The sequence below is a fragment of the Thamnophis sirtalis genome, unplaced genomic scaffold (assembly GCF_051295495.1).
Source record: "Thamnophis sirtalis isolate CommonGarterSnake01/CBP01778 unplaced genomic scaffold, rThaSir2_p1.2 scaffold_3, whole genome shotgun sequence".
Classification (NCBI taxonomy): Eukaryota; Metazoa; Chordata; class Lepidosauria; order Squamata; family Natricidae; genus Thamnophis; species Thamnophis sirtalis.
The window spans coordinates 90069574-90087402 of NW_028261383.1; the positions used below are offsets into that span (position 1 = coordinate 90069574).

Below are 17829 nucleotides of genomic sequence, written 5' to 3' on the forward strand. Positions count from 1 at the left end.
TATGATCACAATCTGAGCACTCAGGTGCCCAGCTTATGATTACAATATTGCAGTGGGCTGTGGCCATATGATCTTCATTTGCAATCTTCCCTGACAGCTTCCTACAAGCAAAATCAAAGGTGAAACTAGCAGAAAAGGCCACAAGCCACCCCCACTTTTTTTGTTAAGAGTCCTCCTGCAAAGGATGAGATCCCAGGAATCCTGTATTCCACAGTGTCCACCCACCCATGTTCCAAAATGCCTGCCAGCCCACCTATGTTCATTAGCATCCGCCTGCAGCATTGCTTATCTAGAATTTCAGTCACTTGAGTCCTCTCTTAATGAGCCACATAGTCTCTGCATTTGCTGTTGCTTTCAGAACCACATTACTTAGTGATAGGAATTCCAGTCCTAACTGCTATTACAACCCAAGGATTAGCTGTACACCCTATTGCAGGAAAATGGCTGCCCTGTTTAAGTTGCATCTACTTTTGGCTTCAGAGGCAATAATGACACCAGCATGGGTAATCAAGGTTTTATTCCAAAGCAATATGAAAAATAAAGGAGAAAACAATCAAATACAACTTACAAAGAGTATAATACTAATATCTAAGGTAAAGAAATCTTGCACCTCTTCTGTTAGTCAGGAAACTTCTCCAAATCAGCAAGTGTACATTAACTCCCAGATGAAGTCTGTTCTAAAGTTCCACTCTGCAAGTGCTTCTGACTGGTTTATATACAGTAGATTATAACTATGTACAGTATGTCTGCTCATCTCTGCCAAGGACAGGGTGGATTGGTGTATCTTATCAGTATGTCCAGCTGTCCTTGCCAAGTACAAGGAGAAGTTTAACTTTTATCTTCTCTTATCCTTGAAAGGCCACAATCAGGCCAAAGAGTGCCTTGTTTACCCCAGGTGATTCTAGCCAAGAACAGAAAGAGTTCTGCCACTGAAGTCCGAAGTTAACTGATCTAGTGTGCGAAATACTCAAGTGCATTTCACTGTGCAGCTATTATATGGAAATATAGAATTTGGCATACATTGCTACTCATTTCTACCTTGCCAATCTCCCAGTAGGACCTTGATTACCCTGACGCATTAGCTAAGCAAAGGCTTTCTTAATCATGGCTTCCAACTGCTCCTCTAGAACAGTGTTTTTCAACCACTGTGCCGCGGCACACTAGTGTGCCGTGACATAGTGTAAGGTGTGCCGTGGGAAAAACACCCAATATACACTCAATATAGGCACAGAGCTATTTTTTTTTAACATTTTCTAATGGTGGTGTGCCTCATGATTTTTTTCATGAAAAAAGTGTGCCTTTGCACAAAAAAGGTTGAAAAACACTGCTCTAGAAGGTGCTATAACTTCAGGAGTCCCAAAGATGCTTTTCAAAAAGCAACTGGACTTTCTTTGCTTTTTTTTTCTTGAAGACATTTCACTTTTCATTCAGGAGGCTTCTTCAGTTCTTCAGTCCACTTCAGTTCTGAACCGAAGAAGCTTCTTGGATGAAAAATGAAAAGCTCACAGAGAGAAATATCTGCTACTACCTACGTTTGAACTCACAGCCTCCTGATTGTGAGGCGAAAGACAATTATAATTATAATAAAGACAAAATCAGCTTAATAATTGAAAACTATGGTAAAAGAGTAAACCTTTTCATCAACGTATTCATATATGACCTCATTCCTGCAACTGGATGGGTCTTTTCTGAGAAAAGCCCAATAAGGGTTCTTTAAAAGAAACCTCAGTTTCATCCATGATTCCTAACAATCATTTTGAGCTGGTTTGGCTCAAGCTTAATTCTGGTTGTTTTCCAGTAGACTGGATCCCATGAACATAACATCTTAATACAAGACACTGATTCCAACTGCACTGAGTTCAGACCTTGACTGGTTCTCTTGGTGCCTCATGTTCCTTGTTCAAAGCATCAGAGATTGGCCTAATGGTACATCATGTATTATTCAGAATTTTACCTTGTAAGTATGTGTGTTACAACTTAACATTTTTTTTAACCACAGGAAATAGATATAACTAATACTGAGAAAGCTATGGGAACATTAACAGAAAACAAAAATACATTTCTAGAAAATTATAGTTCGAAAAGGCTGATGTGCAAAATTGTTTTAATTTGGGGGGGGAAAGGAGAAATGAAAGTTGAAAACTAAGGCGCAAATCATTGAGCATTTTGTCAGTTGGAAGGAATGAATTGCTGATCTCAAAGCACTTTTAAGGAATCAAAAGTATCGCACAAAATGGATAAGTAATCCCACCATGGACAGACCAATAAGAATGAAAAGAATTCCGGTGCTGAAATACAGGGGGCCCAGTCTGTGCAAATAGAAAGGAGAGGGGGGGAAAAAGCTAGAGTTAATTGAGGTTGGCTGTTGCCACAGTAATGTCAGTATTCTCACAAATAGCTTCCATAGTATCTTGGTAAATAGACTAAGACAAGCCATGCAGATACAAGCTGCATTACTGGGGAAGGGTTTAAAAAATGCCGATCTAGCAGAATTAACTGACTAACTTGTAACTACCAGTGTTGTAGGATGGTAACAGTCAAACTGCATCCACATCCTCAGCTTTGATTCTTTTTCCCCCTGACGTAACCTCTCAAGTCCAGACCTTCATCTTTCCAAATTCACCAAACATGGAATGGCCTTGAGATGATCTAGAGATGCACAATTCTATACCTTATCTTCTTGGACTAACCACAGAAAGATAGTTTCTGGTAGTTTCTTTTCTTAAAATATTATAAGGGGGAAATGATGTAGAACAGGGTTGGGAGATTATGGCCCCTTTATGACTTGTAGACCTCAACTCCCAGAATTCCTGATGAACTTTGAAGTCCACAAGTCATAAAGGGGCCAATGTGTAATGAAAGAGATGTTCCAAGATGATGCATTTTCTTAGTCTTAATTATCAATGAATTGCTTAATCTGTGTCAAATCTATACCCTTTGAGAGCTTATGGGGTTAAATGTAAAATTAATCTATTTCTGTGGGCCAACTTAGGAGAGAGGAAGTTAGGGAAGATTTAAAAAGCCACCTAATTTGTTTTATGCAAGGGATGATTTTTTTTATTGGAAAACATCTTGCACTTTGTGTTACCTGCCTTTAGCCTAAAGTAGTCCAGTTTAGAGATAGATTTCTGTTGCCCTCAAGGCTACAAAATCTAGCTTGAACATCACCAAAATTACTTGTCTGAAAGACAATCTATTTGATGTATTTCACAGAAGGATTACTCACCTTTTTTCAGCAGAATACGCATATCCTCTAAAGTATTGATAACGAGCATACAGGTAAATCACTCCACACAATGCAGCCAAAACTATAGAGAAGGCAGTAATCAGTTATTTAGAAAGGTTATCAAATACTAATTTCAATAAGAAATACAACAAAGGAAGGGCTTTTTTTCTTTTAAAAAAAGTTTTCCTGAGGCAACTCAAGGACACAAGTGCAGCAAATCAGGTTTGCAAACATCATTATTTGTGCATTGATGGAGTGATAAAGGAGGCATAACTGCCACTATTAAATATATATACAGTGAAGGGAGTAGTCCTGCCTTTCCCCAGCCTCCCTCCAAAAAACTTGCTTAGATACTCATCCACCAGCTACTTGAAATGGTGGGAACGTTTACAGCCTTAAAGGGACTCTCACCAGCCTTGCCTTAACAATGAAACAGACAATAAAATGCTGCAAAAGTCATTGCTTAAAAAGATATTTTCCGACAACTGAGGACTAATTAATAAAAGGACTAATTAAATTACAATTTCTTCATAAATTTTTATTTTTTAATTAATGTATTCCTAAACAGTCTCAATTGCCAAAGTGACTCTAGGTCAGGGGTCAGCAACCTGTGGCTCTGGAGCCGCATGTGGCTCTTTCGTCCCTCTGCTGTGGCTCCCTGCCGCCAGTCAGCTCCACAATTGATAGGGGCTTTCAGTTAGGACAGGTAGAGGAAAAAGGATGCCACACTAGGAGGAGACTCTGTGATGGGGGAACTGGACTTCCGGGCAGTTCCAGAATTGAACGGGGAACTTCTGTTTAGGACCTTTGTGGCTCTTTGAGTGCTTAAGGTTGCTGACCCCTGCTTTAGGTAGTATACCTTTCTGAAAAATCAGTAAAAAAATCATGGTTGTAAAATGGGTCAAAAATTCACAAATGTCTTACTCAGCAACAGAAATTTTGGACTCAATTGTGTTCATAAGTCGAGGACTACCTGTAATCAGTCTTCTTCAGCTTGTTCTCATGTGAATTGGTCTGTTATCTCATTTACAGGTAGTGCATTTTAGATGAAAAAAGCATCAGATGGGCCATAGATGGCCCTCAGCATTTTGGGGCAAACAAATGAAGTGGGAGTGTGCAGGTGATACCAAAATCAGTAGTAACTACAGAAAATACTCCAGGGAAACCCAAGGTACATCATCTCTACCACTGCAATCGTGCGGCCCTCCTTGATGAAAACTCTACCCGCCTACTGGATTTTAATACTTAACTCTTTATTTACAATGCAGTTACTTTAGGTAAATATTAACAATAAAAAGTAAAAAGCCATGGAGGGCTTTTAAAAAGTTCTCCAGCTTCTCACTTATTATTCCATATTTTTTACTTGCAGAATGGACATCACAGTTGAGAGATTCTGAATTAGGATTTTATTTCTTACCTTGATGGGAAAAGACTCCAGCCACCCATAAGAGGGAAAGAAATATTGGGAAATATTCTGAGCAATTTGCTCTGATAAAACAAAGAAGAAAACAATCAGTTTGCTGCTGATGAGGAAAAATAATTGGGATTGAACAAATCTGTCAAATTTGCTCCGATTCTCATTTTCTTGACCTCTATATGTTCATTTCAGCCCATTTCTGCATCCATTCACAAATTCATCTCAGACCACTATAGACAAACATGTATACACATTTTCAGAACATTTCTCCTCTCTGCTCTTTTGCAGCCACAATATTTTTGCAACCTATGCATTATTTCCCTACTTCTAAAATGTGGATCTTTTTGTTCCAGTCTTAAAAAAAAAATCATGATGTTTGTTCGTATCCTTGCTGAATTGCATGCCTGGTGGGTGGTAACAATTGAAAATCCCTTTTGATTATAGAAATAAAGGTTTTCCTTTTAAAAGTGGGCTTACATTCAAAAATCTGACCAACTAGAGACAAGGGGAGGGGAGAAATGGGACTGAAATGGAGGTTAAAAAAATTTGAAGATGTGATAATTACAGTATTGAGGTATAATTACACAGAAACTGGACATTTGCTTCAGACGTTTTACGGAAAAGATAAGTTTTGGATCTATAGCAGAGTCTCTTCTGGCAACAAAAATAAATGGTTACAACAAAGCATCACAAAAATAAAATATTACACTGCATACAAAGCAATTAAAAGATGAAGAAAAAGAAAATTAGCTTTGTCTGCTGCTGGAAAGATAAAGTAAGCATTAGTAGACCCATTTGAAGATGGTATTCCCTGGCGGTTGGGAGTGGGGAAGAGGAGGTTCCATCACTTATTTAAAAATGCCATATTCTAGACTTTATTGCCAAAGCATGTGAAGGCACTCAAAATTAAATCTCTAATTATAGGTAAGGTACCACTGTATGGGGGAGTGATGTCTATAAGATCATGGTGTCTAGCACAGAGGACTTCTATGTAAATAAGGTGGATCTGGGATCTGTTCAGGGGTGAGTTGCTACTGGCATTACTGCCGGTTCGGTGTGCATGCAATTTTGCATTTGCTTCGCTCACACACCTGCCAGACTCACACTGTGTGCGGAGTTGCCCATAAATAGATCTGTGCATGCGCAGAACATTAAAAAATGGGGGGGAAACATGCACCAATTGGAGAACCGGTTCAGAGGTGTGGTAGGCCTAGGTTGCTGCTAGTTTTGGCGACCAGGCTGGCAAACCACTACCGGTTCGGCCAACTTCTCACTTCCATATATAGCCGCCTAACTACCTCATTTTATACTATCTGAACTGCAATAGATCGGATAGAAGGCGTTTCATTATCACAAAAGTTCATTTTCTTACCAGATCTGACATTTTGATCATTTCCTCCCTTCAGGGGGAAGTGGAACAATTTTAACTAACTAATCCTACACAGGAAATTTGAAAAGTGTGAGTATTTCCAAGAAAAAGGTTCTCCCTAATTATATACCCAAACCAAACCACAAATAAAACAGGAAGCTGAAAACAGAACTTTATCAGCTGATCTCTAAGTAAAGATGAACTGAAAGGTTAATTCTAAGTTAAATGATGACCAGAAATTAGCAAGAAATCTGTGCAGTTCATTCAATAGAACATATAGTCCCTCTGGCACCATTTTGAACCAATCAAAACCACATTTTGGAGCTGCCAGTCATCTTAGGAACATCTTGTGGCGATTGGCAAGTCCACATCTCATTGGAAGAGCCAAAGTCAGAAGATAGTAGGTTGAAAATTCAGTCCATTGATTTTAAAGATAGTGTGGAATGCCCGGCCCTCGAGAATGAAATATTTTGGGAAATATTAAAAGAGGCAGAAGGAGAAATGGAGAAAAACCTTAACAAAGGCAGAAAGTAGCCCCAGTCTTCCTGCCATAGGAAAACAGCTTCAAACTAAGAAGCTTGAAGAGGCTGACCTTTAGGAATGCAGATTTTGTACCCATTCAGAAAGGCTGGGCCAATCTATTCAAAAACAAAAAGGCTTTCAGCTAAAAGGCTTGTAAAAGGCACAAGACTCACTACATTGCATGGAGCATCGCAATCACAAAACCCCAGGACCCTTTAAAGATCCATTCAATCCCTCAGCCATTTTGTCAGCCACCCCAGAAACACTGCTACTGTCACTGAAGTTTCTGAAAGCCAAATAAACAGAGACTTTCTTTGTAATCAGCCAGCCTCCATTTTAGTTCCAGTGTCTGTCTTCCAGCTTGGAACCGGACCAATTTTTTCTTCCCCACAATAGCAAACAGCAAATGCTTCTGTTTAAGAACAGATGCAAGGAACTGGACACTTTTATTTGACTTGATGGGTCTAGAACTGTGTTTCTCACCCCGGCCACCCTCCAGAAGTGGGACATCACCTCCCAGAATTCTCAGCAGAGGGAATTTGAAGGCCCCATGTTGGAGCAGGTTATCTGGAACATCCCATATTTGGAACAAACTATGGAAAGCTATGGAAAGCAGATTACTTTAGGAAAAAAGACACACCCTTGAAAACAAAGCTTTTGTTTCCTCTCTCTCTTTGCTCAGTGCAAATCAGCCCTTCCCAATGGAACTTTGGAAAGGAGATGGCTGTTTGCCTGAAATTATTATTGTTATTGCAAAACAGCTTTTTGTTACGTGTTTACCTTTTCTCGCCAAACACAGTTAAGGCCAGGTGGAAATGAGGCAGCTACCATTAATCACTCGTGGAAAAACTTTACCATGCCTTTGAATAGTTATTTATATTTATATAATGGGGATATAAATATTCCTTCCTCCTCCTCTTTTCCCCAGAATAATCCTTTGAGGTGGGTTGGTCTGAGAGTGAGTGACCAGCCCAAAGTCTCCTGCCAGGGACTTCATGCCAGGGTAGGATCAGAACTCATAGCCTCCTAGTTTCTAGACTGATGCTTTAACCATTAGACCAAACTGGCTCTGCAGCTTTGCTTCTGAAATTAGGCTCTCTCGTAGAAAATGTAAGGAAAGAGCACATTTTTTAATGAAAAGAAGGACTGGGGTGACATGATAGCAGTCACCAAAGCACCAGAAGGCAAGACAAGAAACATTGAATAGAAACTAATCAAAGAGAGAAGCAACCTAGAACTAAAGAGAAATTTCTTAAGAGTGAAAACAACCAGTGGAAGAGCTTGCCTTCGGAAGTTGTGGGTGCTACATCAGTGGAGGTGTTTAAGAAGAGACTGGTACACCACGTGTCTGGAATGGTATAGGTCTCCTTCTTGAGCAGGGGGTTGGACTTAGAAGACTTTCAAGGTCCCTTCAAACTCTGTTCTCTAAACGTCTGAACATTATGTTTCATTTGATGTCAGTAGATAAAATTTTTACAGGCATTTTCAGCTTAGAATGTGCAATTTGAACATGTTTGTGGAAACCAAAACAGAGAAGGAGACCAGAGGTGTTCTCCAGACCTCCCAGTTACTCCACGTAATCAATATTTGTCAAGTTCCTCCCCTTTGTCTAGAATTAGAAGGGCGACAATTTAATTGCAAAACTGCAGTCTGAAAATAGGTTCATGAGAAAAGTGAAAGGAAGTTGAATGTAGTGGTACTTCTGAAGAATGTGGAATAAAGAAATCTTTGAAGTGGCTCGACAGAAAGAATGAATGAAAATCAAACCGCAGAGGAAATGCATGAAGAGTGAGTCAACTGATTGAGAAGAATAAAGTTGAAAAAAGTCACAATTGGATGGAGTGGATGAGATCCTAAGAGAGAAAAGAAAACTTAAAAAAAACAAAAAACAAGTCAGAAAGCATGAAAAGCTCTAGTCAAATATGTTACTATAAACTAGATCTAGCTATGCTTTCTTCTCCCCTTCTCTCCATTTCATCTTTTATTTGAGTTTTCCCTTCTTTTATGAACTTTGCATAACATCACTTACCTTGAAAGGGAATACCTTGTTTCTCCTAAATGTATTTCAAAGGCAACAAATATTCCTTAAAAAAGAAGAATTTAACTTACTGTGCTCTGAAGATCCTTTCAAACTCTGGTGGGCCTGAAGTGATGGGAGGAGAGACTTTGAACTTCCTCCGAAAAGTGATCACCTGAACAGCAAAATAGGCTAGATGTGAACAAAAGGTAGAGGGAAGATCATTAGTTCTCTTAGTGAAGGAAAACAACTCAGTCATTTGTATCAGCAAACACAGCTCACACTGAGTACACAAAAGCAAAACCCAAGAAAGCCTCAGACAGACCCACAAGCATAACTTGATTCTTATCAGCTTTTTCCTCTCTTTCAACATTAATACGATGGACAGAAGTTTACCTTCAAGTGGTCGAAGCACCCACATTTCCCCCAAATGATTCTATTTTACATTGCATACATTTATTCTATTCATTTCTATTGGCCTAATGATGAAGACTCTTGACTCCCACTTGGAAGGTTGGAAGTTCAATCCTAGCTAGCAGCAGATGTTTCTCTCCTAGGGTGCAAATAAAAAATATCTGCTGTGAACTCCCATGTAGGTGTCAGGAAGGGCATCTGGCCAATAAATCTCATCTCCATCCAGTTGCTCCGACTCTACCCTGGGTAGATTCTACAGGGTGATAAGAAGGGAGTGTTTTTATTCTTATCCTGCCTTTATTATTTTTACAAAAACTCAAGGTGATGAACATATTTAATACTTCTTCCTCCTATTTTCTCCACAACAACCCTGTGAGATAGATTGGGCTGAGAGAAGGACTGGGCCAAAGTCACCCATCTGGCTTTCACGTCTAACAAGGGACTAGAACTCACAGTCTCTCACTGTCTAGCCTGGTACTTTCACCACTAGACCAAACCCTTGGCCTACTTGCCATAGGGACATACTGTACATGGCAGATTCTTCAATGGCTAGGGAGATGATTGACACATTAGAGCCCCAGTTCTGTAAGGGCCTCTTATGTTGCGCAACTGTGGAATGAGACCATCCCTTTCCAAGTGGGGAAATTCTTCCCCACCTCAAAAAACTCTTTCCTCTCCTGCCATCTCTCTTTTCTGCCGCTGTCCTATGATGTTATTTAATTTTATCTTTGCAGTACTTTAAAATGTTTTTTGTGGCATCTATTTCAATGTTTCATTTTATATTTTTTGAAAAATAAAATTTAAAAAAATCTTATTTCTTTTGCATGTAGCCTTATAGCAAATAGTTATGGAGCCTTTAAGAAACACTTGAAATAAATAAAACAATGTATTTTGTCACCCCTAAAGCCTACAAACATGCCATTTTTAAAGAGCTAATGTAATTTTTTTTAAAAAAACACCACCATGTAGGTGGTACAAGTAAAAAGTAAATAAAACATAACCAAAATACTGACAAAAGCATTCCTAGGAGTGTGTGTGTCTGGGTTTTAATTAACATTTTCACTAACTGCTTCATATGCTAATATTCAGATTGTAGGAACAAACTGCAAGGAACAAATTAAAAAGCTTTTGCACCACACCTTTAAAATCTGCAATCTTCCCTCAGTCTGAGAACAATTCTAAAAGGCCTGCCTGCATTCCACTGTTTGGGAGAGGCTGGCAGATCTTTAGTAGCCTCTCAATAGCAAAACATTTCAAGACAAAATGCTGAAATCAAATTACGCAGCTGAAACCACAAAGCCAGCGTGCAGCCTTACACAAATTGACGGTATGATTTGATCTATACTTCTTTCCATTTTTAATCCTCAAATGGAAATTAAAACCATAGAATAAAAAAAAAGATGATGCAATATTTGAGTGTTAAAACCACCACAGAATCCAGCCCAAATAAAAAAGAACATTTCATTTAAAGGTGCATTTTATTCATATGTTTTGAATTGTTGTTCACCGTGATGTGCGCAGTCATGTTACACTAGAAAATGTTAAACAAGGTATTGTTCTATGCAAGAAGAAGAAGGGAAACAAAAGGATATCAAATACATTATTACACATGAATCGATTACTGTATTGAATTGGAAGTTTGCCAAGATATTGTAGGAAACATATGGTATATTTCTGCACAGCTTTCCTTATTAACTCCTCTTGGTTGTCACCTGCCGGGGAAGCATCAACGAAGCACACTTAAAGAACTTTGTCCCAAACCAATATTTTCCTCACAACTTCCAGCTTTTCTTCTTCATTAGCCTTATAATCTGCCCAGGGCAAGTATGAGAAAGGGCAATAAAAAAATGGTTGTTCTTCGTTCTTTTGATTCTGCATTTGTTAAACAGCCCCAAGAATACTAGGGCCAGTTGTGGATCCAACAACTTAGGAAGAACATTTGACCCACTGGAGTGGGTCCAGAAGAGGAGTAACCAAGACAATAAGAAACCTGGGAGGAGCAGCTGGAGATGTTTACCTTGCGGGGGTGAAGAATGTGTGAAGACTTGGTAGTTATTCAATAACTGAAAGATTCTTATGTAGAAAATGGGACAGAAGTGCTCAGAGTACAGAATAGAATGGGTTTAAATCATAAAGAAATAATTTTTTGCCTAGATAGTAGGAAAAATGCTAATGTTACATTGTTTGGCACCAGAACAGACTGCCTTAGAAGGTGGTGACATTGCTTCTCAGGGCATTCAAATGGTGGGTGACTGGGTGGCCTGGCAATGGATTTTTGCTATTGAGCAGGCACTTCGACTAGATGATCTCCAAGGTATATTCCAACTCTTCCATTCTATGAGTCCATAAAGTTAGTTGTTAAACATGCCACCCATCTCAACAAAGGTGACTCTAGACAGCATGTAATCGTTCAATAAAACTATGGTATAAAACAGTGACGTGCAAACCTTTTTGGTACCGAGTGCCCAAGCCAGAACGTGTATGCATACGCATGCGCTGGAGTGCTGGAAACCCCAAGAACAGCTTACTGGTGTGAGCATGCCTGTTTTTGACCGCTTTTCAGGCCATTTTCAAGCCATTCTTTGGGCTGTGTTCAGGTTGTTTTATGGGCGATTTTCAGGCTGTTTTGGGTTTTTCCACCAGAGCGTCTAAAAATGACTTTAAAAATGGCAAAAACGGCCTGAAAATGGTCTGGAATATAACCAAAAAAACCAGGCTGTTTTTCAGGCTGTTTTCCGGCGCTCTGGCGGCTGACGGACATGTGCCCGCTGGAAACCAGAAGAGCAGCTGACGAAGGCACACATGCCCCCTGGCACATGTGCCATACGTTCGTCATCACAGGTATAAAATATTAAAGCAATAAATATAAATCTTAAATTTAAAATTAAATTAAAATTAAATTGACCTAGGTGGATAGAAAGGAAGGAGGTGGAGTGACTGGGGTGTTATCTACCCCATTAGCCATTTCCAAAATGCCACACTCCTATTGGAGCTCCACATCAGTTGGCACAGCCAGATCTTCATGCCCTTTTGGAAGGGCAAAAGGGTGGGTGTGGATGTTGCCTCAGAGACCACAATGTCCAGAGAGCAAAAGCCACCGCAGGAAAGGCTCTTCTTCTGGATCCCCACCGGCTGAAGTTGACTGATGAGTTCTACAGCATGCCCCTTCTGTCAGCATAAGTAGGGCAGCTAGTCCCATCGAAGTGAGACAGTAATAAAATGAACAGTGGGGAGAAACAAAGCATACAGCAGAAAATATTCTGCCATACGAGGGATGCTGCAAGCAAAGGATGGCTTTCACATCTCAACGTGACACAAAGAGTTATGTTTATCTTACCGAATACAGTACAATAGCTTGGTTTACCTTTTGGGACTTGTCCTCTGCTTACATTGTGTCCCATTGAACTCAAGAAGGGGCTTTATGGAATAAGTTTACATTTAACAGCAAAATGTTCCCTTGATTTTGGAAGAAGTAATTTCTTTTTCTAGTTTTTGTTCTTGTACTAGACAAACTAAACATCTTTACTACTGGCAATACACAACCACTGTTTCTATAACCCAATCTTTGGCTTTTGCCCTGCCAAATAGCTGAAAGAAACCATGAGCTACTTTCATTTTATAAAATACTTACTAGAATACCCCAAATAATGTTGCTTTTTGGCTAACCTACTGCTAAATTTCTTCTACAACGTACATTTTATAGCTATCTTAACAACCAAGGTTTTTTGCAGTGTTCAATTTGTTTCTATAACAGCCGAATGCATCCCTTACCTTGTTCCAGCACACCCAAAAGAGTAACAGTGGACAGCAGAGCTATACTGTGCAACATCTTAATCTTCAAAAGACACCAGGGAAGTAGAACAGCTCAAAACTAGACACTCCTTGAAACTTCTCTGCTTTTAGTCATAATTCTGCAGTGCTGTTCAATATAATTAGTGGATGCCTTCGTTTCCTCTTTTAAAGCGTTGGTTAGTTAACTCCTTGCTTGCTGGTGCTGTGAAGGGATCCCATCAAGCACATCAACTAAGTTTCTCTTTGGAGAAAAGATAAGTCTTGTGGACCCATCAAAGCAAAAAGTTTCTTGCAACTTGCCCTTTTATGACTGGGAAAAGTGATCATATGAACATTTTGTAACATTGCTCATAACCAGCCCTTTTATGGAGCCGATTGCAAAAAACCTGGTCCACATCTATGATATCTTTTGGAGCATAGCCTAATTGCTCAACCAATCACACAAAGGAAATTGAGGAACTAGGCAAAGAGGAGGATAGGAAACAGTCTTCCCCACACCTTAACCTTGTTATTCTTCCTGGCTAAAGCAATGCGAATTCCATTCAAAGCAGTGTGTGTGTTTTGGGGTGGTGGGGATGGAATGAAAAGACAGAATATACACATTTGAATATAAGAATGACTAAGAAGTACTGTCTCCCTTTTATGAATGATCTGAAGATAGTTAACCACCATAGAGTATATTTGTTTATCCTACCACACAGCTTGATCTCATTTCCTCATCGGTCATTTTAACTTGTGTCACTTCTCAAAGTTAGTATGATCTTCCTCCTCCCCTTCTCTTACACACATTGGCAGAGGTGAGGAAATTGCCTACTTGTCTGAAGAAACTTCACATTAGCCTCTCATGTTAACTAGAATCTCTTCTGATGCTTTTGTAATTTCTGCCATTTTATTTAAGGCTCATTTTTGTGTATCTGGGAGTATTTCTAAACAATTTATTCTCTCACAGCTTTTGGTCCTTATACCTCTGCGCTCCATGTGAAATTTAACTTTTATTAATGAAGTTGAATCTTCCACTGAAACTGTGGATACTAGTTTGAGCACTTAATCAGTAATTGAAAGACACAAGTAAGAAATAGTCTTAAAATGTATATAAGCTGTGAAACAACATATTTAAATGTTCTGGTCTTTTACAGTAGGGTCAGCTTGCTTTGAAAAGGGAGTATTTGTTCTTAAAATTATTTTAACACTTTGGAAAAATATTTAATATTAATTTAACACCTCACTGGGGATAACTATTATGGAGATTCCCTGGTGCCTTTCAGGTTCTTGGTTCAGTTTCTTTTAATGTAATGCTGATTAGCATGCAACTAATAAGCAAAGCAATATACCTTTAATGATTTAATGAGGCGGCTTCTGAATCCTATGTATCTTTCTTTCCCATCCTTTGTTGGACTTAGAGAAGCCATCACTGCTGGCCAAAGTTGACTGCCTTGAAGGGTCAGAAAAAGTCATATATTTATCAAGAAGCTGGATAGAAACATTCTCAAGTTTGTGTTGCACATTAAATAGTCTCCAGTAAATTCAGTGTGAATGGTGAATTTAATTCCTTTCTTATTAGCCAACCCAAAGTGAGTATCCTTAGAAAATAAAAATCGGAAAGTGGTAATAACTTGATACATTGTTTGAGAATGTGTCTATCTGCTTAGAAAGAAGAAAACATTGAGTAGTAGGGCTGTATTATGTTAATTAGATATATTAAATATTACTGCTTCTCACTTATTTCTTTTTCAATAACATAGAGACTCATAGATTATACTCCTTTACAAAAAGTAACAGTTGTTAAAGACACTTATATTTTTCTCAAGGTATATCCTTAATATATGGAATTGATCAATACCATAAAATCTTGTTTTAACAGACAAGGTGAGAGAAAAAAGTGTGAACAAGAATGTCCATAGGTGAAAATGTCTGTAACTGACATTATTTGTATAATTTGTCACTTACGTAATTGCAAACTTTATATAATTTACATCATATTTTTACACAAGTTGCATACATTATGTAAGGTGCCCATGTTGTCATTGTCGGGAAAAATGGAGAAGTTTCTGCACAGCCTAGTTACATATGTTATGGTAGAGATTTTTAAAAATGTAGTACATATTTTTCTAATATGTAAGCTAATTTTACCATGACTTCAAATCCATCTGAGTACAGAATTGCTGGACACCTTACTTGTAGCCAATTATCTATTTCTAATGTGAGCCCCTTTGTTCCTGTAATGTAGATATAGCTTGTATTTGGTTACCAGAGGGAGTCTTTCACCTTGAAAATGTTGCTAATGTGTTTTAGCAACATTTGTGAGAGGCCCTGCAGACCTTCACAAATAAACAATTCGGAAAGGAAATGTTGGGTTTGTGGTTTTCACTGAGCAGGCAAATGAACCAGAATGAACCTCACTGTAAAAATAGCTGAAAAGGAACAGGTAGCTGTGGTTATCCGGAGTTTTCTCTCCAACAAGTGTGCAGCCCGAATTAAAATGTTTTCAGTTTTATCTGAAATCAGTCGAATGGAGTTCTAGGAAATGAAGAGCAAGTTATGTATTCAAGTAAAAGCTGTATCTAAGGTATTAGTACTTTGGAAGAAACAATCTATTGTTCATTTGTAACAGTTAATAATTAACAAGTATTTAATGAATATTTAAACTGACTCTCTTCTGAAAGGAGAAGCAAGGAATACTTGTTATTAATTCATGAAATTAACAGTGTAACATGGGATTTTTCACATTTGTTTGTTCTTCCTTCCTTTATTCCTTTTAATTAAAATATAATACAGTGGTCAGGCTTTCTCAAAATAAGCAGTGTCACAGTCCTTTGGGAAGGGTTTAAGGAATAAAATACCTTATATATTTTTAAGCAAGGGGTCCTTGTTGCTCTCTGAGCTTGGTTGTTTTCTAGCAGAGGTTTCATTACTCACACTAGGTAACATTATAGTGCTAGTAAGGAATGGCGGTTGCTTTCAGTTTATATTCTAATGTTTTTTTGTTTTCTTTGTGGCTTGTTAATGATCTCTTTTGCACAGTATTGTAGATGTATGGCTATGTACTGTGCAAAAGAGGTAAGCCAAAAAGGGAACAAAAAACAACAACGAAACACTTCCTGACCAGCAATCAACACCCAGATGAGTAACATCAAGATTTACCTCAGACCAACAATCAAGAGATAAACAATACCCAATCAAGGAATTGTCAAACAAACAGTAAACAGTCCAATCAAACAATCTCTGAAACCACCCCCACCAACATTGAGAGGGCAAGCCACTAGAATATAAATTGAGATTCATTACTAGCACTGATGGTGTTACCTAGTTTGGATAATGAAATGTCTGCAAGAAAAAGGGCATTGGTAACTTACCTGATACGCCTCTTCTAATAAGGTGGAGAGAGCATCTATGCATGGGTTGACACTGTTCGTGCTCTGATTGGACTGAGTCTGATTACTAATTAATTAACCACTATATAACCCACTCCATTAGTGGTACCACCCAGTTTTCAGGTGAAGAAAAAGAAAGACAGACTCCTCGTGTTACCCCAATAAAAACAAATTTAGTAAGTCAAAGAACAAAAGATTACAACATGTAATGGAACACCGAAGGGCCCGAGCTCAACTTCCGAAGAACAACAATCTCAGGAGTACAAGGAATATAAGGAATACAAGGAACAGGCAAAGAAGGGCCGGAGCTAGATGCTATCTCCACCTTTTTAGAAGATGCATATCAGGTAAGTTACCAACGCCCTTTCTCAATAAAGGTGGAGATAGCAACTATGCATGGGACATACCCAAGCCCCATAACATTCAAGGGTGGGCCAGCGACTGTTCCTGGATTGGTCTAGCCAAATGAACCGCCTGGAGCACTCTCCGTCCGAATGCAGCTTCGGCCAAAGCGAACTTATCAAGTTTATAATTGTGCACAAAGGGGGAAGGGGAGGTCCATGTAGCTGCCCTACAAATCTCCTCCAGAGTTGCTTGTGTTGCCCATGCCATCGTCATGGCAGCGCTCCTGGTAAAGTGGGCCGTCACCCCAACTGGTTTTGGTTCCTTGTGTGAGTCATACACAGCAGCAATAGACCACCTGACCCACCGCCCAATGGTGGCTGTAGAAACCCCTGTCCCAGGGAAGAATGGAAAAAAATAAACAGGGTCTCTGAGTGCCTGTGGCCTGCCGTGCGCTCAATGTAAATGCTTAGCGCTCGACACACATCCAACTTGTGCCAGCCATGTTCCACCTCATGAGTGGGAGAGGGACAAAAATTTGGAAATACAACCTCTTGAGTGCGATGAAACCAGGACCCCACTTTAGGTATGAAAGAAGGGTGCATAGATCCTCCCTAACAGATAATGCATGCAACCCAGAGATACATCTTGCCGACGTAACGGCCGTCTTCCAGGTAAGTACCAGCAAGGGCACCTTCCATAGGGGTTCAAACGGTGGATAGATTAGGGCTTCCAGGACCTTGGCCAGATCCCAGGTTTGGTACCGATGTACGGCTGGGGGTTTGAGGTTGACTGCCCCCTTTAAAAATCCCCGGACGTTGGGATGATGTGTCAACGACTGACCCCCGCCCTGGATGAGTACACTGCTAAGGGCTGCCACCTGACACCTAAGGGTGTTGGAAGCTAGCCCCTTTTCCAACCCACCCTGCAGAAATTCCAGAACCTGAGGGATGGTAGACTGAACTGGTGATACCCACGGACCAACGTGAAAATATTTTCCAGGTTGCATTATAAATGCGGACTGTGGACAGCCTCCTGGAGGCCTGTATGGTGGAAATGACCCTATCAGAAAGGTTTCCTTCCCTCAGCATGATCCACTCAACCTCCAGATGGTTAGCTGCAACCACTGGGGTTGTGGATGACGGATCGACCCTTGGGTGAGAACAACTCGATCCGGTGGGATTCTCCAAGGCCTTTCTACTGAGAGCGACCACAGGTCAGTGAACCAAGGGCGCCGAGGCCAGTGAGGAGCCAGAAGGATGACCTCCGCTTCCAGACAGATGATCCTGCGGATGACCCTGGGGAGAAGAGGGATCGGGGGAAATGCATAAACCAACCCCCTGGGCTGGGGGCAGCGAA

The 17829-nt window shown here is 39.7% G+C and overlaps 1 protein-coding gene and 1 long non-coding RNA gene across 2 annotated transcripts; one reads left to right on the forward strand and one right to left on the reverse strand.

The window, feature by feature from the left end:
• Window positions 1-1329: 1329 nt before the first annotated feature.
• On the reverse strand, window positions 1330-12951 carry LTC4S (leukotriene C4 synthase). The gene is made up of 5 exons (XM_014053210.2): window positions 12737-12951; window positions 8644-8743; window positions 4644-4714; window positions 3227-3308; window positions 1330-2309 (listed from the first exon to the last, which is right to left on the reverse strand). The coding sequence occupies exons 1-5, from the start codon at window positions 12792-12794 to the stop codon at window positions 2216-2218; spliced, it is 405 nt and encodes a 134-aa protein (XP_013908685.1). The 5' UTR covers window positions 12795-12951; the 3' UTR covers window positions 1330-2215.
• Window positions 4021-5014, forward strand: LOC148048059 (uncharacterized). The gene is made up of 2 exons (XR_015695953.1): window positions 4021-4503; window positions 4596-5014. It is a non-coding gene; the product is annotated as an uncharacterized LOC148048059 (long non-coding RNA).
• Window positions 12952-17829: the final 4878 nt, after the last annotated feature.

Excerpts from the sequence above, each read along its gene's own strand:
- LTC4S (XM_014053210.2), bottom strand. The coding sequence starts at position 12,794 with ATGTTGCACAGTATAGCTCTGCTGTCCACTGTTACTCTTTTGGGTGTG. Across the intron at positions 3,309-4,643 it reads TGGAGTCTTTTCCCATCAAG|TTTTGGCTGCATTGTGTGGA; the intron begins GTAAGAAATAAA and ends CCTTCTCTATAG. Across the intron at positions 2,310-3,226 it reads GCGTATTCTGCTGAAAAAAG|ACTGGGCCCCCTGTATTTCA; the intron begins GTGAGTAATCCT and ends CTATTTGCACAG.